Source organism: Marmota monax, unplaced genomic scaffold, assembly GCF_021218885.2.
Source record: "Marmota monax isolate L192 unplaced genomic scaffold, Marmota_monax_Labrador192_F-V1.1 WCK01_AAM20220418_F8-fsc00055, whole genome shotgun sequence".
Classification (NCBI taxonomy): Eukaryota; Metazoa; Chordata; class Mammalia; order Rodentia; family Sciuridae; genus Marmota; species Marmota monax.
The window spans coordinates 4574443-4598447 of record NW_026695205.1 but is presented as its reverse complement, the minus strand read 5'-3'; the positions used below and the strand labels follow the sequence as shown (position 1 = coordinate 4598447).

Sequence of the window (24005 nt, the reverse complement as noted above, 5' to 3'; positions counted from 1 at the left end):
CAGAGAGAAGATGAGGAGAGGCCTGGGGGGGTGCGAGGAGCTGAGGAGAAAGGGTGGTCAGGGGCATGAGGGGCTTGTTGGACATGGTGCAGGGGTTCAGCACAGCAGAGATGAAAGGACAGAGTGGTCATCTTGGAGGGGTGGCTGGACATTTGATGTAACCGTGCAGCTTCCATGTGAAAATGTTGAGGCTGTTGGAGAAACAAGCCTGGAATTGGGGCGACAGGCCAGGAAAGAGGACCTGTTCACTCATGTTCTGCTCCCATGATGGCTGTTTTCAGAGACTGGTGACCATCGTGACATATAAGTGACTGGGTCCATGGGCCCTTTCCTGGGAATGCCTTGATTATCCCCTTGTGGCTCTGCCTCTCTGCTCTTCTCTCCTGCAGGGGACGCTCTTACTTACCACAATGGATGGAAATTTACAACTTTTGACAGGGACAATGATATCGCCCTCAGCAACTGTGCCCTGACCCATCATGGTGGATGGTGGTACAAGAACTGCCACTTGGCCAATCCCAATGGCAAATACGGGGAGACCAAGCACAGTGAGGTATGTGAGAGGCAAACATCTCTCTGTTCCAGCTCTGCCCACATGGGCTCCCCAAAGGGCACCCTGCTCCCTGGTCTGGGGGCTCCTCTCTCTCCAAGACTTCCAGTCAGGACAGAAAAGCTTCTCCTCTAGGCTTCAGGCCTTGACGTCACGTCCCTTGACGTCCCCTGCCCTCTGCATTCCAGGGCTTTACACTTACTTGGTGGTAGGTGGGTGGGATACTCCAACTGCCCACTGCCGTATAAAGCTAGATGACATGGGTCACCACCATTTCACCTTACCAGTTCACACACACGTTGTCCCGGTCAGCTTAGGCTGCTCTAACAGAAAGCCACTGAAGGGTGGCTTGAGCAACAGACATTTATTTCTCGTAGAGGTTGGGAAATCTAAGATCAGGGTGCCACAGGTCCAGCTCTTGGTGGGGCCTTGCTTCCTGGCTGTAGAGAGAGCAAGAGAGCAGGGGGTGGGGGTGGGGAGTAAGAGAGAGAGAGAGACAGAGAGAGAGATATTTTATTGCCTCTTCCTCTTCTCATAAGGGCATTGGGCATGAATCTCATCATAGGACAGTACCTTCATGATCTCATCTAAACTAATGACCTCCTAAAGGCCTACCTCCTGATACCATCACACTGGGGGTTAGGGCTTCCACCTGTGGATGTTGGGGAGAGAAGAACGTTTTCCACACCTGACACTTCATGGTCCTTCCTAGTTGTTCTCATGGGATCAGAGCCATTTCTCTCAAGTCCCTGATCACCAGGAAGGTAGTCTCTTCTGCCTCAGGTCGGACTTATCCTTGGATCTACTTCACCCAAAGCCCACCCCGTGTCCTCCCAGAGTGTTGTGCTAGAGGGGTCTCTGCAGTAAGAGTGTACGCAGGGCTGAGAGTCCAGGAGGGCACCTCTCCCCTCCTTGCTCTGAGGGCTTCCTAGTAACCCCTTCTCAAACCTCCAGACTCTTGAGTATCATCTGGATTCTGTCAGCTACTGGGTGTCTCCTGTGGGCTCTCCCAGCTTCTGGAAAATCGCATCTTTCCTCCTAGTCATCATCAGTCCTCCCCACAAGCCCTCAGAGTTCCATCCTGGGCTTCCAGTTTCCCATCTGGGTTAGCCAGCTTTTTATAGCTGTGACCAAAGTACCTGACAAGGACAACTTAGAGGAGAAAAAGTTTATCTTGGCTCAGGGTTTCAGAGGTTCAGTCCATGATGGGCCAACTGCGTGGCTCTGGGCCCCAGGCGGGGCAGAACATCATGGCAGAGGTGTAGTGGAGGAGCTCTGCTCTGCTCCCGGGGGCCAGGAAGCAGCAAGAGACAGAGGGGAAAGGGCCATAGGGAAGATGAGCCCTTCCAGGGCACGACCCCAGTGACCCTCCTCCTTCAGTCATACCCCACCTGTCTGCAGTTATCACCCAGTTGGTCCACTCAAACTAGGATGGACTGACCAGGTTACAGCTCTCATAGTCTAATCGTTTACCTCTGAATATTCCTCATGTAAAGATCGTAACACATCCCAGGTCCTGATCCTGCCCTTCAGGAAGCCACCTTTCCCCAGAACTCACTCCATTCCAATATTACTACATCTAAAGTCCAGGTACATTTTTATCCCTTTGATCCTAACTAGGCTGAGGAGACTCCCAATCCTTATGTAGTTTTTCAAAGGGAAGAATAAATTTGCCCCCCAGGGAAGCCAAGGAGGGTGGGCCCATCAATCATGGTGGCAGCATGTGGGCTGACTCAGAGAAACTTGCCATCAGAGATCAGATATTTGAACCGAGCAGCCAGCATGCCCTAAACCATCCCCATATTTGCTAATAAAAGACATTCATCTGGTTAATGTGCTTTTCACAGTCTGCAAGGCATTTAGCTTCTTGTTTATTATTTACCTCACAAATTAAAATACATAAAATCGGTCACTTGGGCTCTTTATTGGCCAGGTTGCAAGGTTATTAAGTGAATTAAATATTATTGTGCTCACCAGTCAAAAGACATAAAATGAAATTTAGTTTTCAGCGGGTTATTTGTTACCCCAGAGCTAATATCTAAACAGTCTAAATTGAAAATGATTTTACACAATTGGCCAATTAATATGTTTATTTTTTGCCTTTAATTTTTTTGGAAGGGGAAAGAGTGAGGCCAAGCTAATTTGCTCATTGCTGGCCAGGTGGACCCCGTGTTATTTTGGGGGCCTCTGGCCTCATCCACATCCTGGACTCACATCCCATCCTCCCAGCACAGAGGCTGCAGGAATCTGTCCCCTCAGTTTGTCGAACCCCAGCTGCCCAGCAGAGGGTGCCTTCAGATCTGACTCTCACCTCCCCAGAATCAGAGGGGCCACCTTGTCTCCTCTCTCCCCTGGAGAGAGAGAAGGAGGGAGGGAGAGAGGAATTTCACTGGATACAGAGGACTGCTTGGTACTGTACCCTCCCCTGCCCTCCTTCCGGATGCCTCTTCTTGATGTTGGCCTTCTTCGTAGGGGGTGAACTGGGAGCCCTGGAAAGGACACGAGTTCTCCATTCCTTACGTGGAGTTGAAAATCCGCCCCCATGGCTACAGCAGAGGGCGTTTCTCTGGCAGAAAGAAGCGGACACTGAGAGGAAAGACGAGAGCCTTCTGATGGCCGGTTGCAGCAGTCTTCGCAGGAAGCCACCAGCTGGGGTTGGGGCTGTGTAGGCTTGGGCTGGTGGTTAGTGGGGATGGGGGGACGGAAGTCTGAGGGTTGCTCAGGGCCTCTAGTTTCTGAGATTGATGGGTAACCCAGAACAAATGGGTCCCCCACTTCAAATCACAGCAGTTCCACCCCTGTCACCTGCATTTTCTCCCAGCTACCCCCAGGGGACCCGAGAATCCTCAATATTGTAGTTGCACAGTATGTGTGAGTGGGGAAGGGTGTTGGAACTCACAGGTCTTCAGCCCACTTTGATAATACATATACTGCATTAGGGTGAAAAGATGAATCACCTAGTATCTCACCCATCGGGAATCTCTAGAAATGGGTGTGTATATATACACATATTCAAAGCTCTGCTACTACAAATCTTTCTGGAAAAAAGCATCACAGAGAGGTTCCGACTCCCCAGGGGTCAGGGCTGAGGCAGCCCGGCATTTGTTGTTCTTCCTGGGTTTTGAGAGAAAGTGCAGCTCTTACCTACTTTATACTGCTGGTGTTATGGGGCACATGAAGGGGAAGGGCCAGTGCACTCACATTTAGCTGAGCTCTGACGGGGCTCCTCCGGCTTGCTGGAAACGGAAGCTCCCATTTTACTGCTATCTTTAACTGCCCCCTTTCCATCCATTTGCATAATCACTTGCATAGATCTGCATATGTTGTAAATAAATTCTCACTCATTTCAACTTTAAATGATTTGACTCTCTTAATAACTAGTTCCACCCAGGACTCTTCCTGGACTCCCCTTTGTGCCCATGTGGCCCTCAGCCTCGCCGCTTCCCCGGCTCCCGTCCCTGCTGGACCCTGGGTTTTCCCAGGTTCCCCAGCCCCATGAGGCTTACTGCTTGACTGGACAGAGTCAGATTCTTCTTGCTTGTTTCCTATCATCCTGGAAGTTTTCTGTAGCTAAGTCAATGGCCATTGAAGTAACTTAAATTCCTATTCAAGAAGAAATAAATCCCTTGATCAAAAATAAATTTTGCTTTGTGTTTTTTTTTTCCCCTGAATAAGTGCACTTGAACGCTAAACTTAACCTAAGTGCAAGTGAAGGCGCAATTGGCACATTATGATGGAATTTGGTTGGCTGTGCTGTCTTCCTGTGTGATGGCAAATGCAGAAGCACATGAGTGGGAAGGAAGTGTATGTCCTAAAAGCTACAGTGTCCCATCAGGGCAGGTGTAGGTGACTGCCTGGGCTTCTCCAGGTGTTGACCTCTGGGTGAACGTCACACCATATTCCTGAGACTGTCTTTGCCAACCTTCCAAGTTGGCGGTTTTCCTGTTTCTGTCCCACTCCCTCCCCAGATGGACACACTGAGCAATGCCATAGTAACCTTAGATCTAATAATGAGTGGTCTGCATGAGGTATGATCTTCATGTTGGGGCTGATCAGTTCATTGACTCAGGAACCTATGAAGAGTTCGCTGGCTTGGTACCAGGCAGCCTGTTGGACACTGGGGGAAATGGGTGAGCAAGCCCAATGCTGGCCTGGTGCTCACAAAGCCGTCATTCACTCATTCATTCACCTATTCATTCAACAGACATGTGATATACCGGGTTCCCTCCGAAGCACTGGACCTAGCCGCGTGAACAAGACATTTGCTTATGTGTTTTGTTCTATATATTCTAGTGCTTATATACTAGAGGTCAAGACCAGCAATAAATAGCAAATAAATTATGCTCATAGTCTTGTGGTGGAGACTGACAATGAAGAATAAGTATCTAATTTCAAGAGTGATAAATGCTGCAGGAGAAAAAGAGTAGGAGTAAGAGATGGAGGTGATGAACTCAAAAAGCTAAGCACCAAAAAACCCAAATAACCCAATCAACAAATGGGCCAAGGACCTGAACAGTCACTTCTGAGAAGAGGATGTACAATCAGTCAACAAATCCATGAAAAAATGTTCATCATCACTAGCAATCAGAGAAATGCAAATTAAAACCACTCTAAGATTTCATCTCACTCCAGTCAGAATGGCAGCTATTATGCATACAACAACAATAAGTGTTGGTGAGGATGTGGGGAAAAGGCACACTCATACACTGCTGGTGGGACTGCAAATTTGTACAGCCAATATGGAAAGCAGTAAGGAGAATTCTTGGAAAATGGGGAATGGAACCACCATTTGACCCAGCTATCCCTCTTCTCTGTCTATAACCAAAGGACTTAAAAACACCATACTACAGGGACACAGCCACATCAATGTTTATAGCAGCACAATTCACAATAGCTAAACTGTGCAACCAACCCAGGTGCCCTTCAATAGATGAATGGATAAAAAAGTGGCATATATACACAATGGAATATTACTCAGCAATAAAAGAGAATAAAACCATGGCATTTGCAGGTAAATGGATGAAGTTGGAGAAGATAATGCTAAGTGAAGTTAGCCAATCCCAAAAAAACAAATGCTGAATGTTTTCTTTGATATAAGGAGGCTGATTCACAGTGGGATAGGGAGAAGGAACATGGGCCGAATGGACGAGCTTTAGATAGGGCAGAGGGGTTGGAGGGGAAGGGAGGTGGCATGGGGTTAGAAATGATGGTGGAATGTGATGGACATTATTATCCAAAGTCCATGTATGAAGACATGAATTGGTGTGAATATACTTTGTATACAACCAGAGATATGAAAAATTGTGCTCTATATGTGTAATAAGAATTGTAATGCATTCTGCTGTCATATATTTAAAAAAGAGAGAGATGGAGGTGGGGACGGGGTGGAGGAGGGTGCTGTGATGGGTGCTGAGGGGGAGCTTTTGCAGAGACATGCCTTGACCCAGCTTTGTTGGGCCCTGGACCTGAGCTCTTTTCCTTGCTTGTCTTAAAGGTCCTTCTGTACAGCTTCCCAGTTTCAAGTCATCTCTGGATTCCTCTGTGCTATGCTCTGCACCTGTGCATGAGGGTACTCAGCCCTGTGACTCAGAAGCCCTGGGCCCATCCCAGTAGGTCCAGGAGTTCCAGCAAAGAAGTGCCTCCTAAAACAGCAGAATGGCTTCAATCCAGGCACTGCTCAGAGCAGGGATGGAGAAAGAGAGAGAGAGAGAGAGAGAGAGAGAGAGAGAGAGAGAGAGAGAGAGAGAGAGAGAATTGAGAGAATTTTAATATTTATTTTTTAGTTTTCGGCTTACACGACATCTTTGTTTGTATGAGGTGCTGAGGATCGAACCCCGGGCCGCACGCACGCCAGGCGAGCGTGCTACCGCTTGAGCCACATCCCCAGCCCTGCTCTTCAGTTTTAACCTGCTTCTTAAACTTAAGCACTCATAAAACACGGACTGCTGCACCCTGTCCCCGGATGTTGTAAGTCAGTAGGTGTGGGGGGTTGGGGGCTACTGCTGGATTGGTGACCACTCTGAGTAGCCCTGAACTGGATCTTTTTGCTGAAGGTCTTTTTGCTCTGGTGGGGTCTGATGGCAGTAGATTGCAGGGTGCACACCCGTGCTCACTGAGCCAGGCTTTCGCCACCAGGGGCCACAGGGGTCCTGTAGGAAACTGGAGTGGGTTAGTTAGTTCATATTCCTTTGCATGTAGGACCTATGCTGGCCCAAAGGAGGGGTGGGGTGGAGAACTCAGCTGACCTTCAAGAGTTCCACTGGGGCAGGGAAGGAAGTCTGGGAAGCTCGTTCCAAAAGGTGTTTACCTGGCTCTGGGAGGCATTCCACCCCAACCCTCACGTGTGCCTGACCTCTTTTGATGTGGCAAGCTCCTGAAGCGCCTGCTCTGGTGGCTGAATATGGGCCAGGATCTGAGCCATCAAGGTTGTGAAGCTCCTGGGAAGCAATGTCTACCCCTTAGTGCAAACCAGAGCACACAGAAGCTCACGTGGAAGGGTTGGACCGCAGGCCAGGCCAGGGTAGGGACAGGACAGTAGTCATGCAAGCGTTTGGTGGAGTTCCCTGAGTGTGGCCCGCCCCGTACAGGACACAGGATGAGCAGAACCACCGTTGCTCTAGAGCAGCTGGCAGGGCTGTGGGAAGACAGTGTGGCAACAAACTAGGACGGTGGCAGCATGGGGACCATGAGTCACCAGGGCCATGGTGAGCAGAGCAGGGCCACCAGTCCCACCGTGGGTGCTGGAGAAATCTTTGCGGTGATGTGTCAGCATTAGTTCTGGAAGGATGGGTCTGAATCTTCCAGGGGAGGACACAGACACCCTGGGGTGCCAGGGCACCTAGCAGATGTGAAGAGCTTGGGAACCAGTCTACAGGAGTGGGCCAGGATTCCCTGCCATGCCATCACGGTGGCCCTCAGCTGGCACTGCCCATCAGAGTCCACATGAGCTTTGATGTGCACAGAGACTCACTCCCCTCCAAAGACTCCATTTCAGTGGGTCTCAGGTGAGTCCTGTGCATCTGAGCTTTTCAGAGCTCCCCGGGGGGATTCTAACATCCCGCAGGGACCAGAGCTACTGCTCACGTGAAAGCATTTGGACAGCGTAGAACTCTCAGAGGTTCCTAAACTCTGCAGTGACACGGTCAGGTTTTATTTTGAAAATATCATCAGTCTGAAGGCAGAATAGAGAATGGGGGTGGTGGGATTTAAAATATATATATATTTTTAATTGAAACATGGTAATTGCACACATCTGAGGGGCCCAGTTTGACATTTCAGTACGCGTATATAATGCGTAATGATCAGATCCGGGTAATTGGCGCATCCATCGCCTCAGGCATTCATCATTCTTTGTATTGGGAGCATTCACAACCCTTTCTTCTAGCTATTTTGAAATATTCACCTAATTGTTGTCAACCACAGTTACTCGGCTGTGCTGCAGAACATCAGAAGGCATCCAACTGCACCTGCCACCCATCTAACCACCCTCTTGGGGAGGGCTTGGGGAGGAGGGAGAATCACGAGTTCAGGCAACGTGTAATGACTTCCTTGGCCTGCAACCGGGAAAGGGAGGGAGGGCGCAGGTGAAACAGATCTATGGAAGGAAACTCAACAGGATTTAAGAGGAGGGGCCGTCCTCACCTGGCAGAGCTCGGAGTCCGATGCTGCTCACAGCTGCTCCCTCTGGGAAAGGGTCCTGAGTCTGTCAGTCAGATGAGGTCAAGAGCTCTGTTTTTTAACTTAGAATTTTCAGGGATTCAAGGACTATTGCAGCTAGGAAGTGCTGAAGGAATTGTGCTCAAGGAAGGAGAAGAACCAGGTGTAGGGTGTGAACGGAAAATATGTACATGGGAGAAATGCAGATGCAGGAATAGCCAGGAGGAAGGAAAAACAGGAACGGCGAAGAGCTCTTGGCAAAGGGTAGTCAGCTACTGGAAAAGGTCCTCTACTAAACAAACTTCCAAATCATGCTTTAATCCCTTCACCAGGGCAGGAGGACGTGCCTGTCCCTAGGAGTTGATCAGTGCAGTTGGCGCCTGCAGCCTGGTGCCAGAGCCTTGCTATACTCATCCTGGCCAGGAGATGGCAGTGTGGTCTTACCAAGAGCCTCTTTGCCTTAGCATCTCTCTCCTCCATAATGAGGGAATCTGGGAGCTAGGGTTTCCCACTTCTCTTCCTTCTTGGGAAGTTGTATGGAGGGTCAGCCAGGGTGGCTCATATCAACATCCACCTGCCCTTGGTGGTTGCTCAGGCAGGGTTGTTGCTGGACCAATTCACAAGTAGGTAAGCGGCGCTACCTTGAAGAGGTTGCCTAGTGAGACCTGGCCTCTGTTCCCAGACCTGGCGTACCAGGCTGAGCGGGGAGACAGGGGCTGGAGGTTGTCAGCATGCAGGAAGGTAAGGGGGCACTCCTGGAAGGGATTTCAAGCAGTTCCAAGTTTTCAAATGCTTCCCAAAGTCCTCTTTTTGGTTGTTTGCTTCCATGGGGGAAAGGCTTTTGGTTCTAATTCCAACGTTATTTAAAGAAGTTAGACTTCCAGGTTAGCCCATAAAGCCTGTTTATTCTATAAAATAGATGAACTGCAGGGTAATCATAAGAACAAAGCAGAAAACAATAGTACTGCAGTAGTATTATACTTCCAATAAAAGAAGGAAATGAAATGAAAGCAGTGCTTTATTTTGGTGAGTAAGGACAATTAGGCTTAGAGACAGCTAAGGAGGCAGATGGGGCTTGCTGTGGAGCATCTGAAGGAGACATTTGGGCATGTCACAGGCTACGACTGATTGCATTCAGTAATTTCTGACTCAAAGGAGGTGCTCCTAGAAGTCTGGAGGAACCCAAATCAGCAAATCAGCCTGGGCTGGGCCTGGTGTGTGGGTGCTCTGGGGCAAGAGCCTGAGACTCTGGTTTCCATTCCAGGCCAGATCAGTGGGCTTCCCTTTGGTGGGCCTCATTTTCTTCATTTATAAAGTGGATGTCAAATGAGGTAATGAAAGTGCTCTCTATGTATTGCAAACCCTCTGGAATGGTAAGATAGTAGGTTTTATGATTTCATTCAAAACTTTTGATTTTTGTGTTGCTTTTCTGTTTTCCTCCTTGCTAGGGGTGTGTCTCTAGCCAGCTCTAAGGCTGTTCACAGGATCATATGGTTCATGAATGGAAGAAAGAGAAAGAGAAGAGTGAGACAGGGAAAGGTTAGTAAAAATCAGGGTGAATCCCCATCGCGTGGGGCCTGTCTGCATTGTTCTGTCCTGTGGAATTTGCTTTCTTCCTGAGAGTCGCTGCTCTTCTGACTCCTGGGACAGCTCTCTCATGACTTTCCCTCTATTCTGATTAACAACACCCAACCTTTACTGAGCACTTTCTATAAGCCGGGTCCTGTGCTAAATGCTTTGTATGCATTATCTCATTTAAGCTTTTCACCCCTGGGAGACAGGGACTGCCATCAGCTCCACTTTGCAGATAAGTCTTGACAGAAAGATGCAGGGGCCTGAAGGATATGACCAGTGGGAGCTGGAGTCAGCAGCAGGGTCGGACCACCCTCCTCCTGAGTCCTAGCCCACAGCACCCGTGACTCGACAGCTCAGATGGCTTCTGAATGGTCTCATCAGCTGCCCCCTGAACGCCTATTCCAGAGTGCACCTTCCCAATGTCCACTGTGCAGACGGACCCTCCTGGCCACCTCCTACCAGGCAGCCGTTGGTGCTCCCGTGGTCTCCCGTCAGCCTGTCCTGACACCAGCCCTGGGGCATCCCTCCAAGGAAGCAGTGACCACACTGGATCATGGTGGTCTCTTTGCTTGTCTGCCCCCTCAGTCAGGCTGTGAGCCCCTCTGGACAGCTTTGCACGTCTGGCACCCAGTGTGTGTGGCACGTAGTGGATGGTCCAGACATCTATGGAACAGATCGTGAGAGGGGACTCAGTGCATGCAGGCCACCCTTCCTGAGTAAAGCACCACCTTATGGGGTTGTCCACAAAGGTGTCTGAAAACTTCCCTCTGAAACTGTGACAGAAACAGAAAGCTGGCTGAAGGGATCTTCACTCGGCCTCGTAGTCCTGGGGGTTTAATTTGGGAATCATGCTGAAGTCACAGGCAAGGCCCGCGCAGGGGTGCCCTGGTGAGTTGAGAGTGTGATGGCCGATGGTTCCGTGGGAACCCTGGGCACACCCCAGGGGGCCTGGTGGAGGGGCTGGGGGCATCAGCAGTGGCTCCCTTCAGGGGTGCAGGGGCCACGCCCTTCCTGGTGGTTTCTGGTCAGCATCCCTAACTGCTCTGGAAAGTTTTGGAAGGTCCTGGGAATGAAGGGGAAGCTAAGTGAAGCCTCCATTGCCTGGTGTCATGGGTACTGGGAACCAAGTAGAACTTCAGATGTAGCCTGCCTGGGGGGAGACAGGGCAGAACGGGAGCCTGTTCCATGGGCCTTCCTTCCTGAGCCTCGTTAAAATACAGTCCAGCATGGAGTTCTGCCAATGTGTTTGAAAGTGGTTCCCCAGGAGATCGTGGACCTATGTCATCCAGGATGAGAGCAGCTAGCCACGTGTGGCTGCTGGACACTTGAAGTATGGCTGGCAGAACTGAGCTGGCAGACCTTTGATTTGATTTTAATGGATTTAAACAGCCACTGTGGCGATGGTGCCATACTAGACGGTGTTGAGGGAGAGCACTTCCATCACTTGTGATTCTTGGGCAGCATGCTCTGGACAGCTTCTGCTTTAACAGCAATTCTTAGCATCATAGGAGAGGAATCAGGAGGATCTAAATCATTGCATTTCATAACCAATGCAAAGCTCTGGGTGACTCAAAAGGAAGGTGTACACTTATACATACACGCAAGTGTGCATGTGGGTGTACCCCCCCCCATCCCGCTCACCAGGCAAACACCCATAGCTCAGTCCCTGGTGGCTCCCTAGAGGCTCTTGATCCTTCCCTTCCCAGCACCAGATTAGCCCAGAGGTCGATTTTTTGCTTAGGTCTTTGCTCTTTCTCCTTTCTCTGTGAGAAGTCATTGATTGACCTCATAGAGGGGAAAGTTCTCTAAGGGTTGCCAGGGAATGTAAGTGTTTTTCCGGAGTTGGCACCTCTGAGGAGTTTGGTTTCTGAGGCTGTCTGCTTAGCAAAGAGGGGTGAGAAAGCCACGTTCCTGGTCCTTTGACCTGTGACTCTGCTCTGGGGAGGTGGTGACCAGGCAGGGTTGGGTAGGGGTCCAGAGTGAGCCCCTGCCCCATCACTTCTGAGGCCTGGCCAAGGGAGAGTAACACCTGATGTTAGGGAAGTAACTGACTCCAGCCAGCAAGGAGGCTAGGCACAGCTTTTGATTTTCAAAATATTTATTTAAATAAAATTTTCTTTTACGCGTATTTGAATTTTACTGAAAAATATTATACAGCTTTGATCATTTATATTCTTCTTGGAAAGGGGAATTTCCTTTCTCTACACTGTCCTTTTCCTTTCCCTCCCCACCAAGAAATGCAAACAAACAGCGACTCTGAGCAATGGCGGGCATATCTCCTCTGACCGTGTCTGGGTTTGGCTGAGGCTGTGAGAACTCTGGGCCTGGGGACCCTCTCTCCTAGCCTGTGCTGGTTGAGGCCTCTTCTTTACAGATCCTCGTTTTGTCCCCCATTAACCTCACCTCCCCAGATGAGCCATGTGGACAGGAGTCCCGAGGTCCCAGAGGTTGCCAGAGGTGGTTCTGGGACAGAGGCTGGGATACAGGGAGTAAAAGGGGAGGGAGTAGACGGCTGAACCCCGGGCGCAGGGAGAAGAGGGACTAGGAGGGGCACGGGAGAGGCAAGGACGGGGGGGAGAGGACATGACGGAAGGTTCCTTTGGCCCTTCCGAGCTTCCATTTGTCCAACAATCTGAGGGCCTGGCACGCTTCCAGCACAGGCCTAGGCACCATGAGGCTGGGGGGAGGCCGGGAGAGGAACAGACAAGCCCCCTCCAGGTGGAGTCTTCTGCGTCTTGGGCTTTGGAGACAATTGAGATGTGAGTTTCTGGGTGTTTCACGTCCAGAGTGGGAGAAAGTCCGTGCGTTTAGGAGATGGCAGGGGCCCTGTGCCTAGGGACAGAAGCCTTGTCACAGCAGCCAACTGACTGCTGTCTTAATTCAATTTGGTGGCCAGTTACCATGGAAACCATGTTACTCATATGGTCCCTGATGCTGATGATCCATGACCCCAGATCCCGACACCCCATCTCTCTGCCTGTCTCCATGTCTCTCCCAAGTCATCTACGTTAGAGGGACTGAGAGCTGGAGATGGGAAGGCCAGCTGGTCCTGGTGGGCAGCAGAGGACACGGGAGGCATGTGGTGTGGAGAGATGACTGGCCATCCTGGGACATGCAGGAGACAGTCTGATGCTCTATAACAAGTTCTCCAAGTGACAAGGGGACACAGAATCAGAAAGTGCTTTTTTTCTGGGTCAAAGGGGTTCAAGAGTGGAGGCCTGAGTCGCTAAGGAATCTCACCCCAGGGCAAACATGACTGGTTGGACACCTAAGCAGGCCTAAGTTAGGTTCACAGAGTTCTGTCCTAGACCCTGGTCACCACCAGATGCCCACCCTCCTTGGACCTGGAGTGTACCTGGAGGGCAAGTGAGTACCAGGTAGCCCAAGTAAGCAAATTGAGTACATTTCTCCATTCACACAGCCTTGATGAATTTAGTTTTTTTTTTCTAAATGTCATAGTTTAGCTGTGCTATTAGGCAGTGATTCTGCCACTGTCTAGAACAGCTTCCATGGGAAAATATTTCAAGAGAGCTCCCTAGAAGATCTGCAAATGAATTGTTAGAGTACAACCTGCTCCCAGATTGGGAATGATCCATCTTTGTAATATGGTCATATGCAATCAAAATGCCAACCAGTTCATCATATGGTAGATTAACTGTGTCTCCCAACCTCAGCCTGGTGAGGAGGAGCCTGCTCAACTCATTGGGGACCTAGCTTCTATGTCCTCACATCCCTTAGGGTGTGAGCATCCTCTTGCCCCTTAGTTCTGCATGTAGTCTCCTGTGGAACCCAATACCTAGTTCCAGCCATTGCAGCAGTTAGTGGGCTCTCTTACAAGGTCACTTGGGGGGAATTGGTGAGGTATCAGAGTTTACCCATAATGTCACCATGTATCAAACAGAAACTACAGTTATGAGTACCTACTGTGTGCAAGGTACTTGCCTGAGCTTCAAGATAAATATTAATAAACTTCTTTATAGCTACATCCTACTTTCATTTCAGTTGCTACTTCTGGGTCCCTCCTGCACCACACCATGCACCCCTTACAACCATATGAAATCATTCCCTGTGTGCATTCTTGGAGATGGTGCTGTGATTGTCTTAATTCCTTTCCTACTGAAAATCTTTGGTAGAAAGAGGATACCTCACTCAGTTGTAGCATCTAACATTTCCATCTGGAAAACATAATTGCACAGGTATACACTTGGAGCCCACTGAAGTGGATGAGGGGTTTCCATAGTTTTCTAGCAGTCACCGCCAAGAGCTGTTTGTTTTTGCTTGGAAAAGGGCACCTTGCTGAGTGGTTATGGGGTAGCGTCCCAGAGAGGTCTTGGCCCACACTGAATACCCATCAGTGGCAACGAGAACAATGTTGCGAGAAAAGAGCTTTCAGTGAATTTTGATCATCAGACTTTACAGGGGCACAGGTGAGGGGTCAGAAGCACAGGAACTTGGTGTGTCTGTGTCAATCTGCATTGGAATAGGGGCAGTACCAGGCTGCCAGACTCTCCAGTGAAAGGCAGCGTAGGTACAGGAATAGGGAGGCAACGTCTCCAAACTGACTGAAATACGGAGCAGACAGTGCGTGGGGGCCTTGCCTGGCTGCACAACTGTGTCTAAGTGCCTGAGTCTAGCCACGCCTTCCCACCAGGCATTTCTGCAAGTGTGTGTAATGCGCTGCTGGCCCGGAGCACACAGTCGACAGCCATCAGATGAGCAGAATAGACTTGCCCTTGCGCCGTTGCCTGAATCTGCCCGTGTGATGGTGTGTGGGTACACGGGGAAGCTGTGTCAAGATGGACAGACTCACGTTCTTGGTGCTTTGGGGTATGGGGTGTGCAGAGGCAGATGGAATGCGTGCTTGGGTCGCCGTCAGAGGCATGGCTACTGGACACATAGTGGCCAAGACAGAGCAAGACACGTCCATGTGCTCCCCGGGGAGTGCCCTCCGTGGGGACACTGAGTCTGAGATTGGTTCCCTGGTTGAGTAGGTAGTCTGGGGACATGAGTGCGTCTCTCCAGGGATTTCTGCTCCCTAGTCTCTGTGGGGACGGGAGGAGGCTTGGCCCCAGAGGGAGCTAGACAGGCAGCGATGGCCTCTTCTCCATCTGGAGAAGCTTGGGCTGGACAGAGATCCAGAGGTCTTCTTCATCCTTCTTCTTCTTCTTCCTCTTGTTTTGCGCGGGCTGTGGTCTGCTCCTGCCTGGCCGGCTCCAGCAGCAGTGGCAGCAGATGAAGATGAGCGTGAGAACCACGACGAGCGGCAGCCCCAGGAGGATGGCCAGGCAGACGGTGTTGAAGATGCCCTCCTGGTGCTTGGTCACGATGATGTCCCAGATGGAGTTGAAGAAGGTGATGACTCTCTCCATGGTGCTGGGCTGTGTGGGGCTCACGGCCAGGTCACTCGCGAGCAAGTCCTGGGCCCCGGAGGACACAGCCTCGGCCACTTGGAATTTATTCCTCTTTCAGCTCTGGGCCTGAGCATGCCATCAAAGCCCCTGAGGAGAGAAAAACCGAGACATGAAGAGAAATGCAGTGGGAGGTGTATGGTTCCCCTATTTATTTTTGGCAGGCTGTTTTGTGATGCTGGGGTGGACCTGGCGCCTCGCATGTGCTCTGAAGGCTCTAGCCCTGAGCTCATCCTCAGCCCTATGATTTTAGTAGCCTCACAGATTTTAGGTTTACAAAGAGAGGAGACAGAAGAGCAGATTTTCAAATAGTCCACTGAAATTTTATTGTGACTCAATGAAGAAGGTAAATGTGTGCGTTTGGTCAACAGGCACCAGTCCGTTCTTGCTGTGTACACACACACTTTGGGGTTTACTATACAAACATTACTATTCTATCCGATCCGGTGCAGAGTAGCTGATCAAAAATTCTTGGGTACGTGAATCGATGTGAGTAGCCAGGGTTCTGAGGAGGCGCTGGCACTCCAGACCCTCTGCGGTGGCAGTTCTCAATCTTTTCCCCACTGCCGCCCACCTGCCAGGTGGTGGCCGCACACTTCCCACGGGACACTGCTGGATGTGACCCTCTATGAACGTAACTTGCCATTCCCAATGCTAACTAAAGCTCAAGCACAAGGTGCAATGTCTATACCTTGCTGCCTGTGGCAGGGGACCTGAGCCTCCTCCAGGCTCAGAGGACACTGTCCTCAACTTGCCCCACCCCTGCCTTCCTTGATGTCCTGCTGCATGTCTCCTCCCCTTCCCAGGCCCCACTCCTGGGCCTGATTCTCGGCACCTTCTCCTCCTTCCTCACCTTCCTCTCTACTTTCTGTTCCCAAGACTCCTTCACTACCTGCTCCTTTGCATCTCAGGGGTAAGGAGCCTTTCAGCTCCTTGAAAACGGGGGTGTTTGGACCCCCTGCCCCTGTGCTGACCTCAGTGTACGGGGACATTCTCCTGTTCCCGCACAGGGCAGCATCTCTTGCTTATTACCCCTCTGCCTCTTCACGGGCACCCTAGGGCTCAGCTCTCAAGTGTCATGCCACAGAGGCTCCCTTGGGTCCTGGAACCCACAAGTTCTTGTGTCCAAATAAGACTTTGAGGTCAGGTATGATTCACAGGAATTTAAGAGACCTCTTGGTACCCAAATACCAGAATCACTGATTTTCAGGTTGTAGACTTTAGAGATCATCCTGGCCAACTGTCTCACTGAAAGATGACACACCTGAGGCCCAGAGTGGTGAGGTGACATGCTGGAGGCCACACAGATGGGTGGTGAACACCCAGACCCAAGGATGGTGGGCAAGTGGAGGAGCCAGCAGTGATGAGCTGTTACTTCACGTTAGGGTTCACTTGATACTTTTCTAATCACTCCACATGCATTTTATCTTTGAAGCACCCAGCAGGATGGTGCTGTTCCTGTGGACGGAAGCACCAGCGGGTAACTCAGGCTCACCCATTACCTTGCACTGGAGCACAAAGGCATGGCCCTGCTGGGTGGGGTGTTACATGTGGCATCCCATGGTTGTCCTTCAAGGTCTAATTCCTTGCATAGCATAATGTATAAATGTCCCATATACCTAGTACCCATGCACCCATCCAGGCTCCCCCAACCTCAGTCCTGGTCTGCTGGCATGTGATCCCCACCCCAGATGCCACTATTTACACAATGTTCCCAACTGTATAAATTGGCACCTACTATTGGGCCCTTTGACCATAGAGACTGAAGTAATGCTATAATAGTGATAATTTCAGCTAATTTTTATTAAGCACTATTATATGCCACTGCTCTAGGCACTGTGCACCTATGAACTCATCTAACCTTCACTGTACCCTTGTGAAGAAGGTGCCGTTATGTCCCATCCCCAGCGGAAGAGGTAGAAGCACAAGTCATGCAGTGAGTGGCAGAGCTGGCCTTGCTCATTCTGGGGAGTTTTGTTCCAGATCCCCAAGGGTTGAGCTGTTCACAGGTGTTGCTCTGGGACCTCCAGTTCCTTTGTATGGAATTAACCCATTTCTGGCAAGAAGCCCAGGATTTGCAGAATCTTACAATTCCTGGCTATTCCCCAGACTGACTTAAACATTTATCCCAGTCTATTGTAGAAGAGACTGCAAAGAGATTTATTTCCCATTGTTAGACACTTCCCAAATGCATAAAGAAACATAGCATAAGGACCAAGTCCTGCCCAAGTGCAGGTTTACAGAAAGCAGCTCGCTGCCCAAACTCAACGCACAACAAAGAAAAGCGCTCTGAGAAGCCACGTCCCTGGCTGGAGGCTCTTCCCAAGTCCCCAGGGTCTGGGAACACCCCAGGACTTGGGTCTGCTCACACATGGTCACACCGCCAGGCAGTTTGTGGGGAAAAGCAACCCCGCAGGCTTGCAGCCCTCACTCTTCTGTCCACCCCTCGCCTCTGGTTGGATTTTCCTTTTCCTTTTGCCGTTGCCTCGCTCTGTGTGGCCTAGGTGTGGGCTCCCCTGGGGGCTGGACTTTTCTGCTCCGCTGGGGAAGACTCGGGTCTTTTCTCTTACTAGATCTTGCACACGGCCCTCCTGGGACCGAGTGCTCCTTGCACGGTGCTGCTGTGACTTTGCGGCAGCATGGTAGTGACGACACCACCCCACATGGTTGAAGGGCATCTGGGGCCCACTTTGGGGTCTTCCAGAGAGAGAGGAAGGGTGCTGAGGCCTTTGAGAATATTATGGCAGTTTTCCTGAAGGTGGAGTCACTTAAGGAGGAGCTTGAAAGATGAGTGGGATTTTGACAGAGAAATATGGGTAAAAAGAATATTCAGATATTCCAGACAGAGAAATTTCCAGACTATGAGCAGGAGCGCAGGACATCTTTTGATGGGCCTGGGGCTCCGGGTGGGAGAGGGGATGGGGAGACAAACCAGAAGGGCAAACTGTGGCCAGGGTAGAGATGGGGCTGATGTTTATTTGGGAGTTTTATGATAGCAGAACCCTGTGATAGAGCTGCCCTTTAGAAGAAGTTAACAAGATGTAAAAGCTCTGGGAAATGTTTGAGAGAGCTCTTTATCAATCCACCCGCATTAATCAGACATCTAATATGTGCCATGTTCTGTGCCCGGTGTGGGTTTGGAACAAATGATGAAGGTATAGTTTTGATATCAGGGGGCCTTGTATATTCCAGGGGAGTTACTATTATTGAAGGATCATGTCATGAAAGATAAACATAATAAGCAAATTCCAACCTAGGCTGCTTAGCTGGCTGAAATAGATGCATGCATTTGAATTATGTGTCTATCTCAATGTGCTCAGCTCTCCTACCCCTCCCACCTGTCTTAAACTCCTCCATCCCATGGCACCTAAAGCAGCCTTAGAATAAATAGATTTCTTTTCAAGATAAAGCTAAGTCAATAACTCACTTCTGCATTCTTAAAGGTACTTATTTGAGTCTGCTCTCCACAGCCAAAGAGAGTATTCATTAACATTTGGGAACCCAGTCTGGGGAAAATTCGATTAAAAGGTATTCTTTATATTTTTTAATCTAAGAATTCTCTTCTAGGCCCCCTAGGTTACTTGCTGAGCTCCGCTAATCTATAGTGTTTCATTAGTATTTATGAGCTTTGCATTATTAGCATTTCCAGGAAACAATCAAATAGCTCCTTGGTGGTATGAATTAAAAGTTAGCGCTTCTGTGGGATGTTTTGCAGAAGCAGCCGGGCCTGGGCCCTGACTGTGCTCTGGGAGACCCTGGCTTTGTTGGCTTTCAACTCTGACACTGTTTGAAATGCAGTTCATCTATTCTCGTCAGCCAGCAATGGGTGCTAATCAACCTCCACTGTCTGACTCTGGTTGTGGGTGTAAAGAGAGAAGAGGGGAAGCATCACCTTCAAGTCCCTGGGAAAGAAACATGACTTATCTCTATACCCTTTGCAGCCTTAGCCAGGGAGAACCAGTTGGCAACCGAGCTGGGCCTCGACTCTCCAGGAGCATGCACACCAGACCCTGTCCTGCCAGTGCTCCAGTCTAGGGTGGGAAGCCAACACAGAAGCCAACTGTGCACAGGTGCCCAAGCATAATCATGGTGAGTGCCACGAGCAGGAAACCCAGGAGGCTCCGCAAGGCACACCAGGCAAGAGAGACCCGCCAGGGAGGCCCTGCGTGGCATGGATGAGCCAAGATCCAAATTGCCCAGCAGCAAACTCCCCGAGCAGGGTGTCTGAAAAGTCAGGGAACCTGGGATACCCCTATTTCCAAATATTCCCAAGTAATGTGCTTGATGTGCTTTCCTTCAACCCTTAGGTACCTGAAAGGTGAGGCAACTCTAAATTTCCGCCAATGAGTTCAATTGTTAATACACTAGAAAGCGTCCTCGGAAAGTCTGGAGGCGTAGGGAAATGATACATTTACTGAATTTTTGATCAGATGATCAATTGGACCCACTGCTTCTCCTGAAAAGGACAGAGTGGCTTCACAGCCGCAGGGGGTGGGGGCGGGAGTTGGGTGCTGAACTCTAGCGTGCGCTGTGAGGGCTGCAGGGTTGTAAGCAAGGAGGGGTATGAATGATGGGCGTTTTGCAAAGAATACTCTCACGGAGATGCAAGAGAACGGGCTGAACCGACTGAAGAGGCAGGAGTGGGAGATGATTCCGATTGCTGTGGGAAATGGCGGGTGGGTGAGGGTGACAGTGGCAGCAGGGGACCATGTCTGGCTCAGGGTTCTCCAGGTGTAGAACCCCCAGGCAGAGGGACATGTGGCAGCACCTTGGCCTGTGCTCTAGCCCTAGTTTCCTGTGATGCTCTCTCTGAATTTGGGGACATATTAACTTTTTTTTTTTTAATCTTTTTTCCAAAATAAGAATCTCATCAAACAGTCTTCTGACCCTGCCGTCTCTCCTGGGGGTTTATAACATCTTATTCAGCCCCAGACCTCTCCACCTTGCCTCTTCAAACCTGGCCCTGGCTCTCAAACCACCCTACCTTGCAAATCCCAGTGGTTACAATAATATCACTCACTTCAGAAACCAAGGCTTTCTGGCTGTGAGGGCACAGGGTGGAACTGCAGCTGGTAGTTATTAACTCTGTGGCTTGGGATATATATTTTCTTGACGGTTCTCACCTTGCTAACCTGGCATGCTCAGATGCCCTCTCACAGATGTAAGTACTGTGCTGTATAAAAATCAGATCACGGTGATAATCTGGTTGTAGAACATTACGTTTATTATTTATACCTGGCTCAAGGCATTAAAAAATAGGTATCTATATTTCTCCCAATTGAATTAATTGCTTCAAATAACTAGTCCTAATAAAAGTTGGAGACTCTTTCTTCTCCTAGAGTATGCAGATATCATGTGTTACCATACATTGATTGTTAAAGGAAAATAGATAGTATGTTCCCTCAGAATTGAATTTATAATTATGGCTGCAATTTTGAACACAAGTACAAATAGATCATCAATATACAAATGATTAAGGCACCACAGTTATTAAAAATAATAAAACAATGCTTTATTATATGGCCATTCTGGGTTGAGAAGAATCTTGAGAAGATCCACCTGACCAAATTCCCTTGCTTTATTGGTGAGATTCTGGGGCCTTTTGCTGGAGCTCACCTCGCTAGCAACCCATAGAAACCAGGCTAGATTCAGTGTCTTCTGCCTCTCAGGTTAATTTCTTGCCAGGTTTCTCGTGTCATCAAAGTCCTTAAAGACTAGTGCCTGGGCAGAGCCGTTTTCTCCGCTGGAGAATGGGCTAGATAGTGTAGGGTGCTGTGAGAACTGAGCGCATCAGTAGGTGGAGGGCCTCAGAGCCTGTGTGGCAGTGAATGTGAATCCTGATGATCGGACCCCAAGCAAACAGGCCAAATAGACACCCCTTGACTAATAGTGACTTTGTTTGCCTTTGTCAAATTTAGGATGGTCTGGAGTCTCATTTTGATTCTGTATGTCTCCTTTACAAGGGAATTCCCCATTCTTTGTCTAGTTTTCCTTGGTTAGGAGATTCTTTAAAAAAAAATCATTTCATTCTTTATTTTTTTTTTCAAAGTAGCCACTTCAGAATTGAAATATGTGCAGGCCTTGCTCAGGCAGATGAGTGAGGCTGTGGGGAGAGCAGGGCGTTTGGGGGGAACTGAGAAAGGGCGGTGGGAGAGGAGGGACAGATCACAAGGGTCTGAGGGTTCAGATACTTCCCTTGGCCTTTCCTCCGTGGGTCTCTCCTCTCTCGCCCCCTCACCACGCCGTCCGTGGCTCTCCCTTCTTTCCTTCTGCTCAGGTATCAGCAGATGTTTCTCTAGGTATTCGCTGCGTATCTCAGCTCCCCACCCTCCTCCCACAGGGTCCTGAGATGAGAAGCGGCCTCCTCTTCAAACCCACGGTTACACACTGACCCAGCCCTCACGCTCCTCTCCTTTTCCTTCCTTCAACTCATCTTTCTAAAACCTAAACGGGATCCCACACCCCCGCTTAACCCCTCTTTGGCTCTTCATCACTTATGTGCTAATCCCAGCTCCTCAGCAGGGTGTGGTGCGTCCACCAGGAGAACCTGTGTCATTCAAGCCCCCTTAGTGAGGTTTTCTGTGACTCTCAGGCCCTGTCCCCACTTCAGGAACTGATTTCTTTCTCTTCTGAGTTTCCAAAGAGGCAATTACCCCCTGGAACCTTGGTCTCATTGTATTATAATTATTTATTTCCTTTGAAAAGTTGCAAGACTACAGAAAAATACAAAGCTTATCTCTGTCTCCGCATCCTCTGGTGCTCTTGACTGGCTTTTCACCCTCACTTCAGTCCCAAAGAGCTTCCGGCTCCTCAGTGTGACCTGAAGGTCTAGCTTTGTGCCTGTCCCATGACAGGAGCTAATAAGTATTTGACAAACTAACGAATCTTCAACACTCAACCAAGCAGACGGCAGGCCCCCTTGCCCTCTCCTCTGCCTCCCCCACCTCCCCCATCGGCTGCTCTCGCAGGCTTCCTCCAAAACACGCTGCAAACCTGTGTCTCTGTTCATCCCATGGATGATGGCAGCAGCTCCCACCCTCCTCTTGCCCTCTCTTCCCTTGCTCTAGTCTGTTCTCCCCACATGAACCACGTCATGTTGGTCTCACCCCTGTTTATGCCCCATGGTTCTCCAACACTCAACGTGTGAAATCTAAAGTCCTCATGTCCACAAGACTCTCATCACCTGTCCCCTGGCCCCATCATCTGGCCCCTGCCCCCATCACCTGTCCCCTGCCCCCATCACCTGGCCCCCGCCTCCATCATCTGGGCCCTGCCTCCTTCATCTGTCCCCTGCCTCCATCATCTGTCCCTTGCCCCCATCACCTGTCCCCTGCCCCCATTACCTGGCCCCCATCCCTATTACCTGGCCCCCATCCTCTCACCTGCCCCCGGCCCCCATCATCTGTCCCCTGCCCCCATCATCTGTCCCCCATCCCCCTTATCTGTCCCCTGCCTCCTTCATCTGTCCCCTGCCCCCATCACTTGGCCCCCACCCCCATCATCTGTCCCATGCCTCCTTCATCTGCTTCCTTCCTTGACCTTGTATCGCACTCCTTTCCCACTTATTGTGCCCTGGCCACACCTACTTTGGGGACAGTCCACCTGCTCAGGACCTTGTTTGTCCCTTGTCTGGTCCATTTGTCCTCAGATCTTTGTGTGAGTACTTCACAACATTCAGGCCTCAGCGTTTCCATTCAGATTTACCCCAGTGCCACCTCAATAAGAGGCTTTCCTACCCAGGCAACGTCCTGTCTTCCCACTCCAGAATTCCTGTCACTCCTGATGGCCCTGGTGATGGCGCGCACGTTTAAAGCCTGTCTCCCTCCACAGGACGTGAGCTCCACCACAACAGGGAGCCTGTCTGCCTGTTTGGACCCTGAGTCTGGCATGGGACTGCAGCATGGACACAGCTAACCCCGTTCTGAAGACACAAGCCAGTGCTCGAGGGCACGTCAGTCCAGGGCATGGGGAGACTGGGAGAAGCAGTGAAGGGCCCAGAAAGTGGCCGTCAGCCATAGCTCTGGCTGGACTTTGATGACAATCACCCATCCATTTAGTACTGTCCAGTTAGATCCTCCAGCCACAAAACTCATTTGAGGGGGAAATAATGACCAAGAAAATCCCATTATCACTAACAGCAGTAGGGAGTGGGCGTGTCTGTTTTATCAGCTCCTAAATAATCGCCTACCTTCCTTTGCTCAGTTACAAAAAGCCCATTGTAGCTGGGACTTTCTGATAACAAGGGATCCTTTCCTAATTACTATATGCTCTATTTCGGAATCAGCAGAAAAGAAAATTAAAAAGCTCCATTTCACTTCGGGTTCAAATGAGTCCATCTTTCAATCAATCAAGTATTAATTAAGCCATGCTAGGAAATACAGGGAGAGTAAAGATACTCTCTCTTCTCAAAGGTGATACCGGAGAAATAATTAGAGAATGATTTAAGATCAACAAAAAGAGTTTAAAAGGTTTTCATTGGACTTTCTTGGATTTTCTATTATGGAAAAATAGAAGGCCTGGGATAGCCGATTGCTTTGTTCCCTTTCCTGTCTCCTTCCTTCATCACGTTGTGTCCAGAGGGTCTGAGAATCGTTAGTCCTTTTCAGCTCCCTCTTGGGGGTGGTCCGTGTCTCCGGCGGCCTGGACACCTGGCTGCGCTGCCTGGGACCCAGCACCTCCCCAGCTTGCCAAAAGTCAACAGCGTCCTCATACCCGCCCCCGAGATCATCCGGGACATTTCCTAATTTTTCTTCTCATAAATCAGAAAACTTGTAGCCAAGAATTTTGCCTCTGCCACGATCACAATGCGGGGCCTG

The 24005-nt window shown here is 49.9% G+C and overlaps 2 protein-coding genes across 3 annotated transcripts in view; one reads left to right on the top strand and one right to left on the bottom strand.

The window, feature by feature from the left end:
- The window catches only part of Tnn (tenascin N), a 72938-nt gene extending 69031 nt beyond the window's left edge, over nt 1–3907 (top strand). The window contains exons 21-22 of the mRNA XM_046430272.1: nt 390–553; nt 3023–3907. Coding sequence (XP_046286228.1) covers nt 390–553; nt 3023–3163 — 305 coding nt within the window. The 3' untranslated portion in view covers nt 3164–3907. The remainder of the gene's footprint in view (nt 1–389; nt 554–3022) is intronic.
- A 7954-nt stretch (nt 3908–11861) lies between these two features.
- The window catches only part of Kiaa0040 (KIAA0040 ortholog), a 31950-nt gene continuing 19806 nt past the window's right edge, over nt 11862–24005 (bottom strand). For both annotated transcript variants that reach the window (XM_046430114.2, XM_046430113.2), the window contains one exon: nt 11862–15279. In XM_046430114.2, coding sequence (XP_046286070.1) covers nt 14860–15150 — 291 coding nt within the window. In that variant the 5' untranslated portion in view covers nt 15151–15279 and the 3' untranslated portion in view covers nt 11862–14859. The remainder of the gene's footprint in view (nt 15280–24005) is intronic.